The following is a 24,029-nucleotide window of genomic DNA, read 5'->3' on the forward strand; positions in this document are numbered from 1 at the left end:
ATGGCTTTTACCCCTGGGGCAGAAATGCTCCCCCTCTCTTTGTTCCTGTCCAGCCCTTCATGCACACGTCGGGACAAAGCATCAGCATCAATGTTCCTACTTCCCAGCTGGTACTTAAGGCTGAAATCATGGGCAGACAATGTCACCAACTACCTGTGGAACCCATTTTTGCTGAGGTCAGGATATAAGTTGGGGGATTGTTGTTTGTCCTCACCTCAAACTTGGCACCGTAGAGGTAATCACTCAACTTATTCATCACAGCCCATTGCAATGCCAGAAACTCCAACTTGTGCGTGAGATAGTTTTTTTCAGAGGGCGACAGACTCCGGCTGACAAACGCAATAGGCATCGACCCAGTGCCCTGATACTGATACAGGACACCCCCCCCAAGCGCTCTCTGCTGGCATCTGTATGCAGAACATACGGCAATCAGGGGTCTACAAAAGCCAGAACAGGCACTTGGATCAGCATCTCCTTCAGCGACGGAAAGGCCTCTTCACATTTCGCATCCCACCTCGGTCTAAAAGGCTCCGAAGGTCTAAAGTACTCTTTACCCTCTTCTCCTTTAGTCCTCCCTTTCTTCCCCAAGTTAGGGTAACCACACAGAAAGCTGATTCAACAGGTGACTCACTTCCACATAGCCCTTCACAAACCTCCAATAGTAACCCCAAAACCTGAGGAATGAGTGCAAAGCACTCGCAGTCTGGGACCTTGGTCAGGTGGTCACTACTTCTATCTTGGGCGGATCTGTAGCTACTCCATCCCATGAAACTATGTGCCCAATGTAGCTAACAGAAGTCTTGCAGAACTGGCACTTGTCCAGGGAAAGTTTTAACCCTTCAGCTTTCAGGCAGCCCAGCACCTTCAGTAGCCTCGCTTCCAAGGTGGAGTCAAACATTGAGGTAATCCAAATACACCAATATCTCAGTTTGCAGGGGCTCCCAATATGCCCTGGAGCATCCTTTTGAACTGAAAGAATCCCAGTGGACTCATAAATGGCACCTTCTCTTTGTCAGCCTCACTCATGGGGATCTGGTAATAACCCCTCCTCAAGTCCAGCACACGGAACCACTTCGCACCATTCAGACAGAGCAGCGCATCTTCGATTCTTGGGACTGTGTACTGGTTGGGGGCGATACCCCTGTTCAGTGTCCTATAGTCCAAACACATCCATACCCTCCCATTCTTCTTTCTGGCCACTACTATCAGGGATGCATAGAGGTTTCGGGACTCAGTGATGATCCCAGCTTCCTTCAACTTGCACAAATGCTGTCAAATCAACTTACACAGGGGCCTGTCGCCATGACCTCTCTGTGAGTGGGGCGTCCTCAATCACCCAGATAGTGTGGCGAGTGCTCTTGGAACAACCCACATCAAACTCATCAGTGGAAGAGACACCTTTCAGCTTCAACATCTTCTCTGCCAACTTCCTTTTCCAACCCACAGGTGCCAGTGGATCCCCAAAGTTAAATGACTCAGTGGTCAACTTTCTCCTTTTTTCACTAGTTCCTCCCAGCCTGTCTCACAGGGACACTAGACATTAACATCACCGGGAAAGGATGCACCAGGGGCATCTCCCACTTGAAGGTGACCTCCCTCTTCGTAGTGTTCCTGACAATCACTGCCATCCTGTTTGCCTGTACAACCAACTTTGGGCCTCACCAGTACCCCGGCAGGCACCCCTGACTCCTTTTCATGGTCTTCCGGAGCATCTACCAAGAAGGCCTCGCCCTCAGGCATTCCGGGAAATTTGGGGTTTCCCATTACTCTCACTACTTCCCCGGGCCATAACACAATTGGCTTGGACTCGGTGAGTCCTTGTCTAAGCTCATTATCCAGCTCCATGCAGCCATGCGTTTCTTCAAAAGCAGCTCGAAACACCGGGTGAACGGACAGTATGCTCAGGAAGCTCTCTCCAACTTTCTCTTTGCAGGCCCCCATGAACCTCCTCACAATAGGAGTGTTGGTCCTCACGAAAATTGTAACGCTGTCCTGCTCAACGGGGTTCAGACAAACTAGCACTAATATATCAAGGGCCTCAGGCACTCTCACATCGGCATCCAAGTCCACTCAGTCCTGCAGTCTACGACCTGTCCCTTCTGGCACCTTCTCTCTCCATCTTCCACTGAACAAAAGCCCACAAATCCCTTGCTCTCAACACACAAGAAAGATAAACACTCCCCTCATTGGACGGTGCACATTCCAAAGCCCCCGTTATCTCCAGTCATAACCCAAACGCTGCTGCTACAGAGAAACCACTACATTAACAGTGAAACCTTTCCCAGGGCGTTACAGAGCGCAAAGGAAATTTACAAGGATGTCAGAACTTGCAGGCCTGAGTTACAGGGAAAGTTTGAATAAGTTAGGAGAATGAGGTGAGAATTGATAAAGGAATACAAAACTGAAAGGCATAGATAGGTTAAATGCAAGCAGGCATTTTCCACAGGTTCGGCAAGACTAAACTAGAGGTCATAGTTTAAGGTTGAAAGGTGAAATATTTAAGGGGAAACTGAGGAGTAACTTCTTTCAAAGGATGTTGAGATCGGAATTAGCTACCAGTGGAATTGGTTCAATTTCAGCATTTAAGAGTAATTTGGGTAAGTATTTAAATTGGAGGATATGGAGGGCTATGGTTCAGGTGCAGCTCATTGGGACTGGGCAGAATAATAGTTTGACGTGAACTGGATGAGTGAAAGGGTCTGTTTCTGTGCTGTAGTGCTTTATGACTCTGACAGTATTGTTGAACAGTGCAATGTTAAGTTAAATTTTTATTAATAGTTTTTATTCCAAAAAAAATCTTGCAATTTTGTTTTTAAAAATGCCTATCGCCGCTTCCAAGTATTCCAAAATTAACAGGTAACGTACTATTACTGAAGTGTGGTGACTGCTAATAATGTTGTGAGGCTGTGGAAAAATTGCAGTGGGTAGGATTCCACTGATCAGATGGCCTGGCAGTACTCCCAGTAAATATTCAGTAGATGACAAGGTCTGGCATTCCCTTGTTGATCCAAGATGGTCCCAGAGTATTGTGACTCTTTACAAGCTCTCATTATAATTGCGCTAAATTGATTGGTGCCAAGTCACACTTGCTGGTGTTTGATAGATGTTGTAAAGGTGTTGCAGCCCATGAGTACTGTGCCATAAGATAAGGGAGCAGAATTAGGCCATTCGGCCTGTCAAATGTACTCGTCTGTTACATCACGGATGACTTATTATCCCTCTCGACCTCATTCTCCTGCTTTCACACCCTAACTAATCAGGAACCTATTAATCTCCGCCTTAAATGCTCCCAATGAACTACCCTCCACAGCTACCTATGGCAACAAATTCCACAGCAACACCACCCTCTAGTTAAAGAAATTCCTCCTCATCTGTTCTAAATGGACATCCCTATGTTTATTCTTAGGCTGTGCCCTTAGTCCTAGACCCCCCCCAACCATAGGAAACATCTTCATTTGACCTGATAGAGGTGTACAAGATGAGAGCCATTGATTGTATGGATAGTCAGAGGCTTTTTTCCTAGCACTGAAATAGCTAGCACAAGAGGGCACAGTTTTAAGGTGCTTGGGAATGGGTACAGAGAAGATGTCAGGGGTAAGTTTTCTCTGCAGATAGTGATGAGTGTGTGGAATGGGCTGCCAGCGACAGTGGTGGAAGCGAATACAATAGGGTCTTTTAAGAGATTCCTCGACAGGTACATGGAGCTCAGTAAAATAGAAGGCTGTGGGTAACCCTAAGTAATTTCTCAGGTAAGGACACGTTCGGCACAGCTTTGTGAGCAAAGGGCCTGTATTGCGCTGTAGGTTTTCTGTTTCTATCTAGGCATTTCAATATTCATTAGGTTTCAATGCGATTCCCCCCTCACTCTTCCTAATACCACCGAGTGAATACAGGCTCAGTGCTATCTAAAGCTCCTCATCAAATAACTGTTTTCTTTCTGGAATCATTCTCATGAAGCTCCTTTGAATCCTCTTCAATGTCATCCCATTCTTTCTTAAATAAGGGACCCAAAACTACTCTCATAGTCCGTGAGGCTTATAAAGCTACAGCATTACATCCTTGCTTTTATACTCCATTCCTCTCAAAATGAATGCTAACAATGCATTTGTCTTCCTTACCACCTACTCAACCTGCAAATTAGCCTTTAGGGGATCCTGTATGAGGACTTCTAAGTCCCTTTGCACCTCAGATTTTTCAGTTTTCTCCCCATTTAGAAAGTAGTCTATGCCTTTATGCACTTCCGTCTGCCACTTTGCCCATTCTCCTAATCTGTAAATCCTTCTACAGCATTCTGCTTCCTCAACACTACCTGCCCTTCCGCTTTTCGTCGTGTCATCTGCAAACTTGGCCACAAAGCCGCCAATTCCGTTATCCAAATCATTTACATACATCATAAAAAGCAGTGGACCCCACCCTGTCACTAGTCACAGGCAGACGTTCAGAAAAGGCTCCCTTTATTTCCACTCTTTTCCACCTGTCAATGCCAGTATCTTTCCTGTAATGCTATTGGTTTTAACTTATTAAGCAGTCTCATGTGCAGCATCTTGTCAAAGGTCATCTTAAAGTCCAAATACCCAACATCCACTGATTCTCCTTTGCTGGAATTCTTTGAAGAAGTAACAAGCAGGATGGACCAATTTGCCAGGCAAGATTTCCCCTTGAGGAAACCATGCTGACTGGCCAATTTTATCCTGTACATCCAAGTAGATAGTTCCCTAATCCTCTAACTTCCCAGTAATTTTGGCTCTAATATATCCCCTCTCTTTTACTTTTATGTTGATTTTGACGTCCCTTATCAGCCACTGTTGTGTCATCCTTCATTTAGAAAACTACTACTTTGGGATGTATCTATCCTGTGCCTTCCAAATTGCTCCCCAAAGCTCCAGCCATTGCTGCTCTGTTGTCATCCCTTCTGGCATCCTCTTCCAATCAACTTTGGCCAGCTCCCCCCTCATGCATTTTTAATTCCCTTTATTCACTGTAATACTGATGCATCTGACTTTAGCTTCTCCTTCTCAAATTGCAGGGTGAATTCTATCATCTTATGATCATTATCTCCTAAGGGTTCCTAAACCTTAAACACCTTAATCAAATCCATTTCATTACTCGCACTCAATCCAGAATAGCTGATCCCCTAGTGGACTCAACTGCAGCTCCTCTAAAGAGCCATCTTGTAGACATTCTACAAATTCTCTCTCTGGATCCAGCACCAATCTGATTTTTCCCAATCTACCTGCACATTGAAATCCCACATGACTATCTTAACATTGCCCTTTTGACATGCCTTTTCTGTCAAATTTCTATTGTAATTTGTAGCCCACATCCTGGCTACTGTTTGGGGGCCCATATATAACTCCCATTAGTGCCTTGACCCTTGCAATTTTAACTTTATCCAAAGGCTTTTACATCATTCAACAGGTATGTCACCTGTTTCTAAGGATTTAATTTTTTTTACCAACAGAGTAACTCTACACCCTCTGTCTACTTGTCCTTTTGATACAATGTGTATCTTTGAATGTAAAGCTCCCATCCATAATTTTCTTTCAGCCATGACTCAGTGATGCCCACCCTGTTTGATTTTTGTCCCCCTTTTTACACTGCATCACATCCCACTGACTGCAATTTTTCCCTATCCTTCAGTCCAGTCCCACCAAATCTGAGAGACTGAGACTGCTCTCTCACCCCAAAAATCAGTTTGTGAGAACGCTGTGTAGTTTGCGACCCTGTTAAAACTTGGTGCCAAGAATTATAGACAGCACACTTGCATATGATTAATGGAGTTTATGGATGTTAACTAATCGGTTAGTAAAGAGAAAAAAAGACAAAAAGGGCCCATTATAATTAAATAGTCAAATGTGCACAAGTTGGATCCTCAGTAGACCCCAGCACCTTGCTCCATCGAATCACGGTCCCCACCTGTTCGAATCCTACAACCGATTCTCTCCAGTGTCTTCTCTCCATCTCCCGCCAAACAAAGACCCCCATTCACACCGGTGTCAGGAACACCAAAAAAAGCTCCTGATTGGATGGTTCACCTTCCAGAGCACTGTTATCTCTAACCATAACCCAAACACTGCTTCCACAGGGAAAGACCTTAACGTTAGCAGTGAAACCTTTACCAGGGCCTTGCACTGGGCATCTGAAAGTACAACCAATCCAATACTTCTGAAGTATGAGTAATTTATGCACTAATTAGCACATGGCATGATTTCTTTTGTGACATGACCAGGTAATCCACATTAGTATTGGTTGTGTGATAATATTATTAGTGTGAATAAGAATGTATCTTTATGAAATAGTGTCACGGAATGTTATGCCTGCCTCAGAGGATAAATATAGTCATAGCTAATATCTCATCCAGAAAAGCTGAATCTTCAACAGTTCATATTTCCCCAAAGCATTCTGCTGTTAGCCTGGAGTGTAACCTTTGGCTCTGTGCCATAGTTGAGTCATAATGATACTTTATATACAGTATACTTGCAGTATTGAGAAAGGAAAATAATAATTAAGATCTTGATGCCAAGTTATTTTACATCCAGTTTTTTTGTTTGCTTATCGTCTAGCTGACTGTAGGATCCAATTCCAAATCAACTAATAATTTTAAAAGTAAATATTCTCTTCTATAAAAGTTGTTTGCATTCCTCTCAGCTAAACCCAAGTGCAACTCCAAATTACATAAACAGACAAGACAACTTGCTTATTTATTTTACTTAATGTGGTTTGGCTTCGCCCTTGATTCTCTCAAGACAGTCATGCCTCTTGAATTAGGTGGGGTGTGATATTTACGAATGCTTCTTTTAAGCATCTTTCTGTTTTGCTACCGAATTGAAGTCACAAAGCATAAACCAGACCGCCATACTTCATTCCTTTCAGTGAACAAGTGAAATGTAATTGGCTTTATGGGAATTACCATTCAGATACATTATACTAGGATTCAGAAAGACTATAAGGAAGGTATTAAGATTGTGGTTATTGTATTGTAATTAGTTAATAAACTTTATTGAGCTTCCAGAGAACTAGGCAGGAGAAAATGGGTATATACCTCAAACAGGATGGCAAGCTTAACTTTGACCCATCAGTGCATATTAAGTAATGGCCTCTCTTAAACAGCAAAAGAGAAAAAAGTGTTGGAGAAAGATCTAACTAAAGACATGACCTCAATCTAAATTCAACCAAGAAACAAGATACCAGCAGACGACACCAAGCTAGCGATTCATCTGAGGAAATAGCTGTGCTAAATAAGCAAACAATGGCAATGGAGATGGAATCACTACAAGAAACAGTAGCCCACTTGCTAAAGAAGTTGCTGGAAAAGGCTCTCGACCCCATACAGAATCATATGGCAGAGAATGGCAACATTCTTCGGTTGTTAAAGGAGCAAGCAGACATTCATGCAAAAAAATTTAGCATGGTCTTCAACAAAATAGACAACATTCATGTTAGCTAATGTAAGAATGAGAAAGATACCAGCTCCTGGGCTAAGCTTTGACAGAATGGGATAGACTCATTCCTCATATACCCGGTGATTTTGAGAGTGAATATCGAGGGCATGAAGATGTCGTTTAACTTGGCAGAGGAAGCAAAAGAAGCCCTGAGATCATCAATGCTGGGAGGTATGGAAGAAGACCCTGGGCAAAGTCCACACACCCCTCAGGAGGAGATGGAACTGCATCAAGAGTTCAAACCAGCCGGTATGCGCAATCTAACAGGCACGGGCAAGTTAGCGTCCTGGGTGTGAAGTTTTCTGGTTATTCTTTTATTGGAAAGTCATTCGATGCACTTTTGTATTTAGTTAATTAAGGGGCCAATTTGTTTCTGAGTACTGCAGGTCAGAGTTTTAAGGCAATGGCTCAGTTAACTTGTTAGTACAAGGACCCAAATGTCATACTTCATCAAGAATGAAGCTGAAAAACAACAGTTTGTTCTGAATAACTTTAGTTGTACATGTTCATTTCGGGTTATGTCTCGAGTAGACTTGTTTACATTCCTGGGCGCGAGATAAGACGTCACTGACATCATCACTAAGCGACGGTCCACTAAAGCAGCAGTCTCCTGCAAGAGAGCTGTTGGGGTCTTGATTATGTGTTATACTATAGAATGGTGTTATAGAATGGTTTTAATTATATAGGTTAATGGGTTTGACCAGCTGTTTTTTCATGTCTCTTTGATATGATTGTCAATGGGAACCGCTTTGCCTTTCTAATTTGTTGGTGCTAGAGGGGGTGGTTAATGCTCAGTGTCTGACATTGCTAAGTGACACTCGCAGATGTTACAAAGCAAAAGGTTGAATTGGAGGGGTGATGGGAAAGGGGGTAGGAAGGGGGTAACTCAGGGCTCCACCACCAGCTTACAATAACAGATCCAGGGGAAGATGAACAACACAGATAAATTAGAAAATCTTACTATTGTATCATTTAATGTTAGAGGATTAAACTCTCCCTACAAGTGTTCAAAGGTTTTGGATTTCTTACACAGAAAGAAAATAGATATTGTGCTGTTACAGGAAACACATCTTAAACCTAATGACATTCCCAGGGTTCAAAACCGCTTTTATAAACCCATTGTGGCATCAGCTGATGGAACTCGTACGAAAGGAGTTATATTAATGAGACATAGTATTAATGTATCAATTGAAAGGACTGGCTCCGACAATGAAGGATGTCTAGCTTTTTGCTGTGCATCCATTCAGGGTTAAAAAAAAAGTTGCATTCATTAGCCTATATGCCCCAATTATATTCGAGGCTGAATTTTTTCCCTCGATTACCTCACAATTGCTGAAGTTATGTGACTACCAACTATATGTTGGTTCAGACATGAATGATTTGGTAAACAATAACCTCGATAAATCTTCCTCAACTATATCAAGCTCTCAAGAATCTGCTTCCAAAGCACTTAACCTCTTTCTAACTGATTTAAATTTAACTGATGTGTGGAAGGTGCATAATCCATCTGCTAAAGACTATATCTTCTCCACAAGACATAAAACTTCCTCTCAGATAGATTACGTTGTAATATCCTCTGGTTTGCTGCCTTTGGTATACTCAATAGAATTTTTGCCCAGGGATCTATCTGATGACAACCCAGTTATATCTACTTTTAATTATGATAAAATCAAAAATAAGGTACTAGGTGGAGGTTTAACTCCACCCTTCTAAAAAAAAAAATGACAAATTTCTAACAACTGAGAACAAAACTGACGGAATTTATAAAGTTAAATAAAAATAGTGTTTCGTATGTTACAGTGGTTTGGGCCTCCATCAAGGGTTTCTTATGAAATAACACCATTTGGTTCAGTTCCCATCTACATAAAACCCTGCTTCAAAAGATTTCCACCCTAGAAGAATGATGTAAGGTTTTGGAGAATGATCTCAAAAGGAAATACACCACAACAAAACAAGCTCAAAACAAAACAAGCAGGATTAAATGATTTATTAAGAAACAGGGCAGAAAATGTGATCCAAACACAAGTGTTAAGCAGAAGGCAGCAGACCGAGCCAAATTTTGACACTAACACCCAGACAACAGAAAGCTAAAAGCTGACTAGGTGTGCTAAACGTGGAGTAGTATCTTCAACAGAGGAAATAAACAAGACATTCAAGAATTACTTTAAAGAACTGTATACAAGTGGCTCAGACTGACTTATGGATTTTGTGTTTTTTTTAGTGGATTAGACCTCCCTACATTGTCATTAGAGGACATCAAAATTCTAGACTCTCCTATTACACTGGATGAGCTACCCAAAGCAGTCAAAACTACAAATAAAGGGACGTATGCCAAGTATAGGTGGCATACCTGTGGAACTTTACCTAGCACTTTGGGATATTCTTGGACCAGTATGGTTAGAAATATTAAATTATGCTATTAGAAATGGCACTTTCCATAGAGATCTAAACACAGCCCTGATCACAGTTATACCTAAGCCCGGTAAGGACCCTTGGAGTGTGCCGATCACCGTCCAATCTCCTTGATAGATGTCGACCTCAAGATATTTTCCAAAGTCTTAGCCAGTAGACTCTAGATAGAAGTCTAACAGATCAAACGAGCTTTATCAGGGGACGTCTCGCATCTGATAATATTTGCTGGCTCTTACACGTACTGAGTGCAACACATAAAATCCCACCTGCCTGTGGCTGCTACATCTAGATGCTGAAAAAGCATTTGATCGCCTTGAAAGGCCACATCTTTGGAGAGTTCTAAAAGAATTTAAGTTTGGCGATAAATTTAAACACTGTATGCTTATTCTTTTGTCCGGGTATGTGTGAGAGGAAGTTTCTCAGAGTTATTTGACATAGGACGGGGCACACGACAAGGGGACCTCTGTCTCCTATAATTTTTACTGTATCTATTGAACCGCGTGCCCATTTAATTAGAAACTCTCCTCAGATCTCCCCTATTACAATATGTACAACATCACATTCAATGTCACTTTATGCGGACGACACATTAGTTTATATGGCAAATGTTCAACAAACTCTTCCCTATGTTTTAAAAACACTGGAGCAATTTGGATTTCTTTTAGGATACAAAGTTAATCTGTCAAAATCAGCACTGATGCTGATTAATACAGATAACAGTAAGGTGTCTCTCCCTCCCCAGATTAAGGTTACAAATCAGGTCCTCTACTTGGGTATTAAAGTTAATACTTCCCTATCATCTGTGGCTAAAACAAATTACTCTTTAATTTTGAAAAAATTAGATGAAGACACCTGCCAGCATCAGTCACAGCCTGTGTATCGGTCATTAAAATGAACATCTTACCCCGCATTAATTTTATCAACTCAGTGTTCCCATTTGCACCTCCAGCCGGATATTCGCAAAAACTGGACTCTTTACTACTATGCTACGTTGGAACGGTAAACGACCCAATATAAAGTGGTCAGCTTTACAATTCAAAAAGTCAGATAGGGATTGGCATGTCCAAATTTTAAACTGTATTACTGGGCATTTGTATTAAAATGTCTTAGCTATTGGATGGAGGAGGATAAAGTTTCATCATAGAAAAATATAGAACAAGAATTAATAGCACCAATAAGGCTGACGAACTTTCTCGTTATAGATATGTCTACCAAAAAATTTGATTTGTATTACAGTCCAATTTTAATCAAGTGCTACAAGTGTTTAGAGCAGCAGAAAAATTCCTAAAATTTAAAAGAGTGTGGTGCAAATCATCTCCATTATGGAACAGTAATCATGTTCTATCTGGGGGAAATCATTCACTAACAGAACTTTGGAGGATAAAGGTATTACTACACTTCAAGATATTAATGGGGCAAGTACTATCCTTAGCTTTCAAGAACTGGTATCTCGATATAATATTGATAAACACTCTCTTTTCTTCTACTTTAGAGTAAGATCAGCTTGTAAAGCCTACGGGCTTCCCTGGGGGGTCAGATTTAAAGGACCATCCCATTTTAAGTTGGATACAGTGTGCTCCAGGACAGATTGTCATATATCTATGATAAATTAAACTCCCAGAAATATATGCCCACATCAGGAATGAAAGCCTGGGATAGGGACATATCTGAATTGGGACAAGACTTAGACTGGGATGCGATTTGGGATAATGCTGCCGGTGCTTCGAAAAACCCAAATCATCGGTATATACACTTGAAATTTTGTCATAGAGCATATTTAACGTTGAGAATTAGGCATCAAATGGGACTGGTTCCTGATCCATATTGCTTATTTTGCCCCCACGGAACCATTGGCTCTTTTATACGTGTTGTATGGGAATGTCCAGGGGTTTTTAGTTTGTGGGGAAACGTTATCAATACTCTTACAGAACTAATGGGGGTACAATTACCAATGGACCGCACTGAACATCTAAATGATGACTCCCACCTTTCCCTTACGAAAAAAACATGCAAATTTGATATCTAACTTAAAAGCAATTCTGTTAAAATAGGAATGCTGTGTCTGTGTATACACTACTAGTCAGTTGGTGGAGGGGAAAGGTGGGTGGGTGGGGATGAGGGTTGGGGGGTGGCTGGATTAAACAGTGAAAATGTAATCAGCAACTGGCTGTATTAAATGTAATTTGTTGGCATTGATACAGCATTGATTTAGATGGTAGGATTCTGGTCCAGGAATGTGTAATATTCTTTTCAGCATGCTACAGATGAAGTGGATTTAAGACCGACAACAGTTTATTTAAATTTTCAGTGTTTTTGCCAAAGGATCTCAAATTCAGAGGCCCTCCGTAGGTCAGGGTTGACCATGGATGTTGCGTCCCAGCTGTCTATGTGATACACAAGCCAGGCAGTATGATATGGAGAGCAAGCTGTTGCCCATGTAGCAGGCTTTCCCTCTCCATGCGGCTGTTGAATCCAAAGGAACAGCAGAGAGCGCTACAGTTTGGCACCAGCGGCATGCAGAAGTGCCAGTCAGCATTGAACTTGGCGTAGGGCTACCTTAGGAACACGATCTCCAGATTTTTCCTCTGGGCTTACTCTCGAAGCCTTCCCTATGAGTGGCTATAGTCACAAGGCAGTGGAAGTTTGAGATCAGTTTTCCCTCTAGATGAGCTGCCAACCATGGTTGACAAGTCCCATCTGTCTGAAGCGACTTGTTTTAGGTGCCAGTAACCTGCCATTGCTCCTTCTGTCAGTGGTAATTGTTCCATTGGGGTTAGTAGCTAGGCTGCAAGTGAAAGCCTGGAGCTGGACTTGGTTGTTAGAGGCTATTTGAGACGCACACCATAGGGAATATTTACCGTATCTGGCTATAACAACTTCAAGGAACCATGTCAAATTAAATAATGTGAAATGCATCAAGTCTCAAAACTGGCCTTTTTTACAGATCCTGACTTTTAGAAATTGTTCAGAGAATGTGAAGGACTAGGGCTGCTTTCAAGTGGCAGATAGATTCTGTTTTTACTTTGTAGTAATTATTTTTGTGTGGCCTGAATTATATAAATACTGCACAGTACATTGCCTTATCAGAAGTGTTATCATTCTGATGTGAGTTCTACTCTTTGGTGGCCTTTCTAAGACAGAAGGCGTATTCCACAGAGCTTTGGTCGAAACTTGGTCTCTTTCCCCAGTTTGTTCCACTATAAAAATACCTTCCCACATTTCTATCAATGGATGAAATCTGTCTAAAAGACATCTGGATGTCTATTTTTGTAAATTGAGGCAATATATGGTAGGGGAACAGTAGGGACACATCTCTGAATCTTACGTAACATTTGTGTTGGGAATATGAATAGCTATTGCATGTCAGCTAAGGGCTGTGGAACGTTGAGCCAGATTACTGGGGTTTGTCATTTACTGTATGTCACATGTTTTGTATCCCAAATATCTGACTGCACCAAAATGTGGTCAGCAATTTATACGAGATCTGAATTTGTCAAAAAATGAAACTGTATGAAATTTTATGTATATAAAACTATTTTAACAAAAATTCTGAACTGAACCCAAGAATCAAATTAGAGTGGGACAGGCAGTACAAATGCGTGAGAATGAGGGGCAGATAGTGCACTCAGTGGCAGTAAAGAAATGAGCTGGAAATTGTAGCACGGGCACAACCTTAGGATTGCTACAAAAGGACAGTTAAATGTGAGAAGTCTGGGCACTTGGGATACGGAACTGAGGAGTAGAGTATCAAGGGGATGGTCTTGATGTTGCGGTCACGTACCTGGTGATGAGTTTTGGGAGGAGCTGGGCCCGAGGAATGGTCTCGGTGACCAGAATGACGCAAAATTATCATAGGTTGGTGTATTGCACTGCAATTGTATTGTAATGCAGCAGGTCTGACTGAACATATTATATTTTCTGTAAAAAGATCAAGGATCAACTTTATTCACCATATCCAAAATGGCTTCATCACAGCCTAGTGTGGAAACACCAATGCCTTTGAACGAAAAATCCAACAAAAAGTGGTGGATTTGGCCCAGTAAATCGTGTGTAAACCCTGCCAACCATTGAGCACTTGAAATGCTGTTGTCGGGAAGCAGCATCTTATCAGATATCCTCACACCGCGCTCCCCCCCCCCCCCCCCCCGCCCCCCAGACTTTTCTCATGCTACCATCAGGTAGAAGGAGTTCTGCCTCAGAGCTCACTCCCCCAGGTTCCAGAACAGTTACTACCCCTCAGCCATCAGGCTCTTGAACAAAAGGGGATAACATTGAGATGTTCACATAATCAATTATCTCACTTGAAGGAGTCTTTATCTTGTTATTTCATGTTCTTGTTATTTATTGCTATTTATTTAATTGCATTTGCAGAGTTTGTTTTCTGCACTCTACTTGATCTTTCATTAATCCTGTTATAGTTGCAGTTCTCTAGATTTGCTGAGTGTGCCCGCAGGAAAATTGATCTCAGGGTTGTATTGGGTGACATACATGTACTCAGATCATAAAATTTACTTTTGGTGTGACCAATAAAAATATTCAGAAGTTTTAAAGAATAATATATGTATTATTTAAAAATAAAATTATATGTTGGGTACAGATATGAAACGAAATGTGTGTAATACATACCAAACATACTATTTACAGTAAATAGCATTATAAATTAGTGGTTTAAAGTTTTTACAGTGCAATGACTGAGGTAATGGATAGAGAGGGCTGAGGATAATCAGAATGCCGGGGGAAGAAACTTTTAGAATGAAGATTTTCTTTTCATAGCTCTTCAAATAGTGGTTGAAGTAACAGTATCTACCACCTTCCAAACAGAAGTGTAATGGCTGTTTTGAGGTGCCTTAATGGTTTGTGCTGCTAAACCTGGAGAATGGAAGAAATGAAAGTGCCTGTTATGTAGAACACTGACCAAGTGTTGATTGGGTTTCAGTTTCTATTGTGTGAGATAAAAGTCTTGTACTGCAGATAAATTGGTGTCTCTCTTCTATCCCATAGGTCACAGAGTCTGGGAGGGAAACTCTACCTTCGTGGCTGCACTGGGATGCTGTGAGTCATTCTCTACATGGGCTGCCACTGGACACGGACAGAGGAGTTCACTACATCTCGGCCATCGCCATGGAACCAGCTGCAAATGGAACCCTGGTGCCTTTTGCTGAGGATGTTTTCTCTGTTGAGGTCCTGCCAGATGATCCGTTGGATAGTACACCCCTTACTGTGTCATCGCAGTTGGTCAATGAAGTCACACCAATGATCTGTGCACAAGAGGAGCCACTTACCATTCTGACGGTAATCTTGGATGCGGACCTAACAAAGATGACAGCCAAGCAACGAATTGAACTGTTGGATAGAATGCGCAAGTTTGCAGAAGTAGGTCTCAATCAAATGAAACTTGTTCCAGTTGTCAACAACCGCCTGTTTGACATGTCTGCCTTCATGGCTGGTCCTGGAAATGCCAAGAAGGTCGTGGAGAATGGGGCTCTGTTATCCTGGAAAATTGGCTGCTTCTTAAATCAGAACAACGTGCCGAATATCAGCAGTGTGGAGGTCCCTGCTAAAGAGGGCACTATGTCAGCCCATCTCGGGTATCCTGTGGTAGGGTGGCACATTGCCAACAAGAAGCTGCAAGTGCCAAAGAGAATACGGAGGCAGATTAATCCCACGCCAACACCCATCATTGTGGCCCTGCCACCAACAACCGCTGTTAAAGAACCTCCCAGCCGTATAGTCCCTACGCCCACCTCTCCCGTTATTGCACCCACCACTGACAGAGTGGCCCCACCCATCAGAAAGCCATTGATAAGCAGACCCATCAAGACTGTGAGACCAAAGGATACAATTACCCACACACCCACGCTGGGTCCAGTGCAACCAACAAGGGCGCAGGAGAAATCGAGTACAACGGTGCCTGGTCAGATCGAGCCCACCGCCACGAGGCCAGGTTACGTGGAGCCCACTGCTGTGCCGTTCCCACGCACAACCAAGAAGCCTCGGGTCACCACTTTGAAGCCACAGGTCACAACCCCAACCACCATGACGGCAAGCACCAGGAAAACGAAGGTGCGGACCAAAGCGCCCCGTGTCACTGCCAGGCCGTCCACCACCAAGCTGCAAACTACCTCACCGCCCACCAGGCGCACAACCAGCCCCGACCACGTCACCAGGCCCGGCCGGGTGACTATCCCTGATAACCGGCCGCCCAAGCGCATGAATCACATTGACCGTGTGGACTCATGGGTTGGTACCTACTTCGAGGTTAAGATCCCATCCGACACTTTCTTTGATTACGAGGATGGCACCACTGATCAGCTGCAGCTGACCCTCAAACTCAAGGAGCAGCAGCCCCTGAGTGAGAGCTCGTGGGTGAAGTTCAACAGCACCAGCCAGTTACTCTATGGCTTACCGGACTCTGACCACGAGGGAAAGCACGAGTACTTCATGCACGCTGCAGACAAGGGTGGCCTGACCGCTGTGGACGCCTTCGAGGTCCACGTGCACAGCCGGCCTCATGGTGGCAAGTCCAGCGTCAAATTTGCTGCCCGTTTCCACGGCGATCACCGCAAGGTGACCAACGATGTCAACAAGAAGATCCAATTGATCAAGAAGCTGGCCTATGCTTTCAACGATCGCAACAGCAGCAGCGTGACCTTGCACAGCATCTCCAAGGGCTCCATTGTGGTGGAGTGGACAAACAACACTCTGCCACTGGAACCCTGCCCAGAGGAGCAGATCCGCTCACTCAGCAGCCGTGTGGCAGATGACGCTGGCAACCCGACTCAGATCTTTGTGAGCGCCATGGCACCAGAGTTCTCACCCTTGAATGTCTCTGTGACGGGGACAGGGAGCTGCAAGAACATCCAGTTTGTTCCAGTGGTCCAGTACAAGGCAATCCCACTGGAGCCCACCGTGGCTGTTGCTCCAGGTGAAGCACCGTCCAGGACCAGCAACGATGATGTGTACCTACATACTGTCATCCCCGCAGTGGTGGTAGCCGCCATCCTCCTCATCGCTGGCATCATCGCTATGATCTGCTACCGTAAGAAGCGGAAAGGCAAGCTCACCATTGAGGACCAAGCCACCTTCATCAAAAAGGGCGTTCCCATCATCTTTGCCGATGAACTCGATGACTCCAAGCCCCCTCCTTCATCGAGCGTGCCACTCATCCTCCAGGAAGAAAAGCCCCCTCTTCCTCCTCCAGAGTACCCCAGCCAGTCTGGCCATGAGGCTATCCCTCTGGGCCAGGATTTGATTGGTGAATATACACCTCTGAGAGAAGAGGACCCTAATGCACCTCCCTACCAGCCTCCACCACCCTTCACAGCACCAATGGAAGGGAAAGGCTGCCGTCCAAAGAACATGACCCCTTACAGATCCCCACCTCCCTATGTCCCACCCTAATGTTTCAGGGACCGCGGGTTCCAGGTTCTCCCCCCCACCCCCCCCACCTCCCCATCCCATGCATCTTCCCACCCCCATATCCCTATGCTTTTCCCTTCCCCTCTCCAACCCACCTCTCCTCCACTCAGTGTTGTCTGTAGGAATGGAAGCCTGCTGCATTTTTTAATTTTTTCGAGCACTGGGTCTGTTGGTTCGGAAGCAAAGAATTGCTGGAGTTTCACTGCAGCACCTAACGCTGTTGATCTCCCTGGCTTGGCGGATGATCTCCACCAGTCAGCATTGTTTCCTTGATCTCCTATGTACCTTGTAACTGCAGGCTTCAGAACATTTGTTTTAAAATGCTAAAGAGACCACGGGCAGCACTGGGGATGTTTGATACAGTTTGCCTTTAACACTAATTGTACTGTTTTCTATTCACACGTGTCTAGCAACAGAAGTATAACAAAATGGTAGCCTAATGTAAATGTCAGAGACTGTACTGAAATCAGTTTGTTTTACATTTAATCCACTGTACCTAAACTTATACTTCTAGTTTGGCCATGTTGATTGTTTTAAGATACAACTTTACTCTGCTCTGGCTTTTGGGACACCTTGTTAACCTTGGTTCTACTCGTCATCATTTCTTGCTGTCAGGCCTTTGTTTACGGTTCTCTAACACCTTCCCTTTGCCTGCCATCAGTTCTTTAGTGCATCTAGTGCTGAATGCTCCTGCAAAGCTACCTGGCACCCTGCACAGCAACACTGTTCATCTTTTGCGTTGTACGCTCAAATTTGGTATGTCCTTCATCTTCTGCCTCCTCACATCCTTGCATGTCTCCTATCTCCCTGACCTCTTCCTTCATTTCTCATTTGCAACACATTTCATGCTCTGCTCTGTCTCTCTTCTCTCTCTCTCTCCCCCGCTCGCGCACTCTCCCCGCCCCCCCCTCCCCCCCGCTTGCGCACGCTCTCTGATCTGTGCAGTTCGTATAAATTTGCCCATTTGTCGAGTCCTGCTACTCCTATCAGCTGCTTGGCTGCAGACAGACAGGGGTCTTATGATAGATTATATTCTAGTCAGCCAGAAATGATTAAAATAAAAAAATTCAATCTAATTTTTTTACTAAATTTTTGATACAGCCTCAATCCTTTTATTAAAAGCATACTGCAATTTGTAAACGCTTGGCTTCTTAGGAATTATTAAAATGAAATTGGTTTTGATTTTTTTCTTCTTGCTCTCTATCTATCTTTTTTCATAGATCACCTTATAAATTTTAATTTAGAAGGTTTTTAAAAAAAAGAAATTACTGCTTTTATTTTTAAAGATGATTATTCTCACAGGATATCATATAGGTGTGATGCCTACCATATTTTACTGGACTGAACTACAAAGAGATGGTATTTGAAACTTGGACTCAAAAAAACCATTGCAATAATTGTGTGCTACACTGGCTTGGGTGGTCCGACTTTAGGACTGGCTTAATGTGCACACCATGGGATCTTGAAGCCATAATAGAACATGGCGCGCATGCCCCACATGAGCGCTTGGATCTGCATTGGCCAGAAAGATCTGATTCATCCATTGTCACGGTGATTGGTGGGCAAATCAAAACAGAATAATGCATTGTTAGCAATTTTACTTTTTACAGTTATTAGTGAACATTTTATTTATGCCACTAGGCACTGTATGTTGGAAGTCTTGTATTAAAATGTGTTTTCACCAAACTGATTTATATTTCTGTTTCTTGTAAGGAATGGTGCAATCAGGGACCCTTCTGCCTAAAGTAGAACTTTAATCTAGACTAGTGGGATAAAATAACAGGTTCAGTTACCGTGCTTGTTGCCTTCGCTGTGTTAGCCGTTGAGTTAGGCAAGACTTGCAGTGAAGTCTATTTTAGCGATTAAAACTTAGTCCATTTAAAGAAACTAAATAAGGCAGATCTCATAAATTGTACAATACAGAATCACTAAGATAAATCTGGGTTATTTCTCCAGCAAATGCAATGGATGAAAGAATTTGCACTGTAAAAACGATGTTTGATGTCAGTACCAGTCACCTAAAGCAATGCTAATTTCATGTGTGATTAACAGAGCAATTATGCAGTTGTCTTTACTTGGGTAGAGGCTGGAGGTGCAGCAATATGCTGTCTAATGATGTCATCTGAATCCAAAGAAAACTACATTCAGTTGTCTCCCACACCATCACCAACTTTATTGCCTCTGGGGATTTCCCATCCACCGCCACCAACTTCATAGTTCCCACAACCCGCACCTCCCGTTTCTACCTCCTACACAAAACCCACAAACCTGCTTGTCCAGGGAGACCTGTTGTTTCAGCTTGTTCCTGCCCCACTCAACTCCTATAGTCATACCTCGACTCTGTTTTATCCCTCCTAGTTCAGTCCCTTCCTACCTTAATCCGTGACACCTCACAAACTCTTGATCTTTTCAAGGATTTCAAGTTCCCTGGCCCCCATCATATTTTTACTCTGGATGCCCAGTCCATCCCCCACCAGGAAGGAAAGGCCTCAAAGCTCCCTGTTTCTTTCTGGACACCAGACCTAACTAGTTCGCCTGCACCACCACTCTCCTCCGCCTAGCGGAACTTCTCCTCACACTAAATAGTTATTTTGCCCTTTAGCTCCTTCCACTTCTTTCAAACAAAAGGTGTAGCCACAAGCACCCGCATGGGTCCCAGCTATGCCTGCCTGTTTGACGGCTACGTGGAACTGTCCATGTTCCAAGCCTACACTGGTGACCATCCCGCACTTTTCCTATGCTGCATCGGCGACTGCATTGGTGCTGCTTCCTGCACTTGTGCTGAACTCGTCTACTTCATCCATTTTACCTCCAACTTTCACCTTGCCCCCAGGTTCACCTGGTCCATTTCCAATACCTCCCTTCCATTTCTCAATCTCACTGTCTGTATCTCCAGAGACAGCTTTTCCATCGATGTCTATTACAAAACCACAGACTCACAGCTACCTTGGCTAGACGTCATCCCACCCTGCTACTTGTAAAAACACCATCGCCTTTTATCAATTCCTCTGTCTCCTCCACATCTGCTCTCAGGATGAGGCCTTTCATTCTAGAATGAAGGAGCTGTCCTTTTTCAAAGAAAAGGGCTTCCCTTCCTCCACCATCAACACTACCCTCAACCGCATCTCTTCCATTGCATGCTCTTTCCCCATCCGCCCACCACCCTATCAGTATTGGGATCCTCTTTCTTCACCTGCCACCCCACCAGCCTCCGCGTCCAGCACATAATTCTCTGACTGGATTCCAGCACCAAGCATACCTTTCACTCCCCCCCCCCCCCCCCCCAACTGATCTCCCTCCTGGCACTTATTCTTGCAAGCGGAACAAGTGCTACACCTTCCCCTATACAACCTCCCTTGCTACCATCCAGGGCCCTAAACAGCCTTTTTTTCCCCCAATCTTTTTATTATTATTGATAATATGAACAAAATACAATTGATATATAGGTAATGGGATTACAAACATACACATTTCCATTGCGCATGAAAGAATACATAAGCAATGATTACAGTATAAATGAGTATAATAAAATCATGAATGATACAGTGTATATATATGAACAAGGTAAATCTGGGTATATCATAATATATAATATAAAAAAACAGAAAAAAGAAGAAAAAATATTATGCAAAAAAAACTAAACTAATAATCTAATTTTTAATAAAGAAAAAAAAAGCAAAAAAAGAAAAGGAGAAAGAAAAACTGGAAAAAGAAAAAAAAGGGCTGTTTATAATATCTCACAAGAATACATAATCATCAGTGTCGTCAACTCCGATCCTCTCAACATATATAAAATTAAAGCTGGAAAATCAAATAGGCTTGAAACAGGGTCATATTACATCATATGAAAATATTGAATAAATGGTCTCCATATCTTTTCAAATTTAATAGAAGTATCATATACACCACTTCTAATTTTTTCTAAATTTAAACATAACATAGTTTGAGAAAACCAATGAAATACAGTGGGAGGATTAATTTCCTTCCAATTCAGCAAAATAGATCTTCTAGCCATTAGAGTAAGAAACGCAATCATTCGACAGGCGGAAGAAGATAAATGAAGTGAGTCCATCATTGGTAAACCAAAAATTGCGGTAATAGGATGGGGTTGTAAATCAATGTTCAATACCGCAGAGATAATATCAAAAATATCTTTCCAATATTTTTTCAAAAGCGGACATGACCAGAACATATGAGTTAAAGACACTACTTCAGATTGACATCTATCACAAATAGGATTTATATAAGAATAAAAATGAGCTAATTTATCCTTGGACATATGGGCCCTATGTACGACCTTAAACTGTATTAATGAATGTTTGGCACATTGATGTATTAACTAATTGAAGAATTCTATCCCAATTCTCAATAGGAATAATAAGATTAAGCTCTCTTTCCCAATCATTTTTTGTCTTATAATGGGGCTCTGAATGTATCTTCATAATTATATTATAAAGTTTTGATATAAGCCCTTTTTGAAAAGGGTTTAATTCAAACAAACTCTCCAAAATATCTGAAGACACAAAATTTGGAAAAGTAGGAAGTACAGTATTTAAAAAATGCCTAATCTGTAAATATCTAAAAAAATGAAATCTAGGCAAATTATATTTATTAGATAATTGCTCAAAAGACATAAAACAGTTGTCCAAAAATAAATCAGAAAATCGTAGTAATCCCTCAGTCTTCCAAGCCGAATAAGCTTGGTCTATAATTGAAGGGTGGAAAAAACAATTAGATACAATAGGAATATTTAAAACAAACTGAGTCAACCCAAAAAATTTCCGAAATTGAAACCATATACGTAAAGTATGTTTAACTATTGGGTTGTCAATTCGTTTCGGCAATTTAGAAAGAGCAAAAGGGAGAGAAGTCCCTAAAATAGAACCCAGTGCATAACCTGGTACCAATTTAATTTCCAAACTCACCCAATGAGGGCTAAAAGATCCATCCCAGTCTTTCAACCAACATAACAAATATCTAATATTAACTGTCCAATAATAAAATCTGAAATTAGGTAATGCTAACCCACCTTCCTTCTTTGCCTTCTGTAAGTATATTTTACCTAACCTGGGATTTTTATTCTGCTATATATATGAGGAAATTTTTGAATCAACATTAGTAAAAAAAGATTTCGGAATAAAAATTGGTACCGCTTGAAAAATATATAAAACTTAGGTAAAATAACCATCTTAATAGCATTAATCCTACCTATCAGAGATAAAGATAACGGTGACCACTTAGTAAACAAGCATCTAATCTGATCAATTAAGGGTACAAAATTAACCCTAAATAAGTCTTTATGGTTTTTTGTGATTTTAATCCCTAAGTAAATAAGAGTCATTAACTAATTTAAAAGGTAAATTTCCATAAATTGGGACCTGTCTATTCAAAGGAAACAATTCACTCTTATTAAGATTTAACCTATACCCAGAAAAATCACTAAATTGAGCCAACGATGATAGAATAGATTTCTGGGGTTAGAAATGAATAATAATAAATCATCTGCATACAAAGGTAACTTATGAATATCTGTCCCACAATTAATACCCGGGCAGCCTTTTCGGGTGAGGCAACGCTTCACCTGTGAGTCTGTTGGGTTCATTTACTGTTTTCAGTGCTCCCAGTTCGGCCTCCTGTATATCGGTGAGATCCAACACAGGTTGGGAGCCCGCTTTGCTGAGCATCTACACTCCACCAGCACTGGGATTTCCCAGTGGCCACTGTTACGTACCCCGTAACTGGGTCACTTGCCAGCAAAGATAGAGAGGTCCATTGAAGCCTGATGGTACTATTTTTAACAGAATTTATTGGTAAAAATACACAAAATAATATCAATGCAAACATACAGATAATATACGTCGTCAATACTAAATCTAAAAGCGCAGGTCTAATAATAATAAGAAATAGCTCTATCGTTGTCTAGGGGATAATGTATTGTCTGATGGAAATATAAAAGTCACTTTAGTTCCTTCAAGCTGCAGCGTTTTGGTTTGAGAGAAAGACGGGTTAAAACTTGCCCTTTCGTTTTATGATGTCAATCCTTCGAGAGTCGTTGGGAGTTGATTTCCCCATTGTTAGCTAAAAACCGTTCTTCCGTGGTAAAGGCACACCGATTCCGGGGCAAATGGAACTGGACACACGTGGCCTTCCCACTGGCTTTCGCTATTATGGGATCGCTAGCGTTTCTTCTGGTGCGTCTGAGGGGCTGTTCCCACAGACCCTCTTTTATCCTGACTCACAGGGTCGCACTTGTCAATCAGGTAGTGATGATGCAATCCCTCCACCAACCAGCCCACTTTGCCTGAGGGCTTCCACGAAGCACAGTATTTTAATACACAATTCCGTCTCCAAGAGACAATGGCCGTTTCCCGTAGCTTTATATCGCCGGGGGGGGGGGGTGGGTGTCAAGACATTCCAAACGTGTGTCTCTCATTTCCTGGGTCTCCTGAACTGACTCAATAGTGATCTTGTGATTCTCACAAAGGAGGGGGCTACCCCGCACCCTTCGGCCCCTCAGAGCTGTGGTACATTCATAACACCACCCATTTTAATTCCAATATGATCATCTGTGTCCTCCTCCACTGCTGTGATGAGGCCACACTTGGGTTGGAGAAACAACACCTTGTATTCCATTTGGGTAGCCTCCAACCTGATGGCATGAACATCAATTTCTCAAACTTGCAGTAATGTCCCCCACCCCAACCCCCTTCACCATTTCCCATCCCCTTATCCCTCTCTCATCTTATCTCCTTGTCT

The 24,029-nt window shown here is 42.4% G+C and overlaps 1 protein-coding gene across 3 annotated transcripts in view; it reads left to right on the plus strand.

The window, feature by feature from the left end:
* Positions 1 to 18,959, plus strand: part of dag1 (dystroglycan 1) — a 153,489-nt gene extending 134,530 nt beyond the window's left edge. For all 3 annotated transcript variants that reach the window (XM_059944442.1, XM_059944446.1, XM_059944443.1), the window contains one exon: positions 14,856 to 18,959. In XM_059944442.1, the coding sequence (XP_059800425.1) occupies positions 14,856 to 17,255 (2,400 nt within the window). In that variant the 3' untranslated portion in view covers positions 17,256 to 18,959. The remainder of the gene's footprint in view (positions 1 to 14,855) is intronic.
* Positions 18,960 to 24,029: the final 5,070 nt, after the last annotated feature.

Source organism: Hypanus sabinus, chromosome 19 (genome assembly GCF_030144855.1).
Source record: "Hypanus sabinus isolate sHypSab1 chromosome 19, sHypSab1.hap1, whole genome shotgun sequence".
NCBI lineage: Eukaryota > Metazoa > Chordata > Chondrichthyes > Myliobatiformes > Dasyatidae > Hypanus > Hypanus sabinus.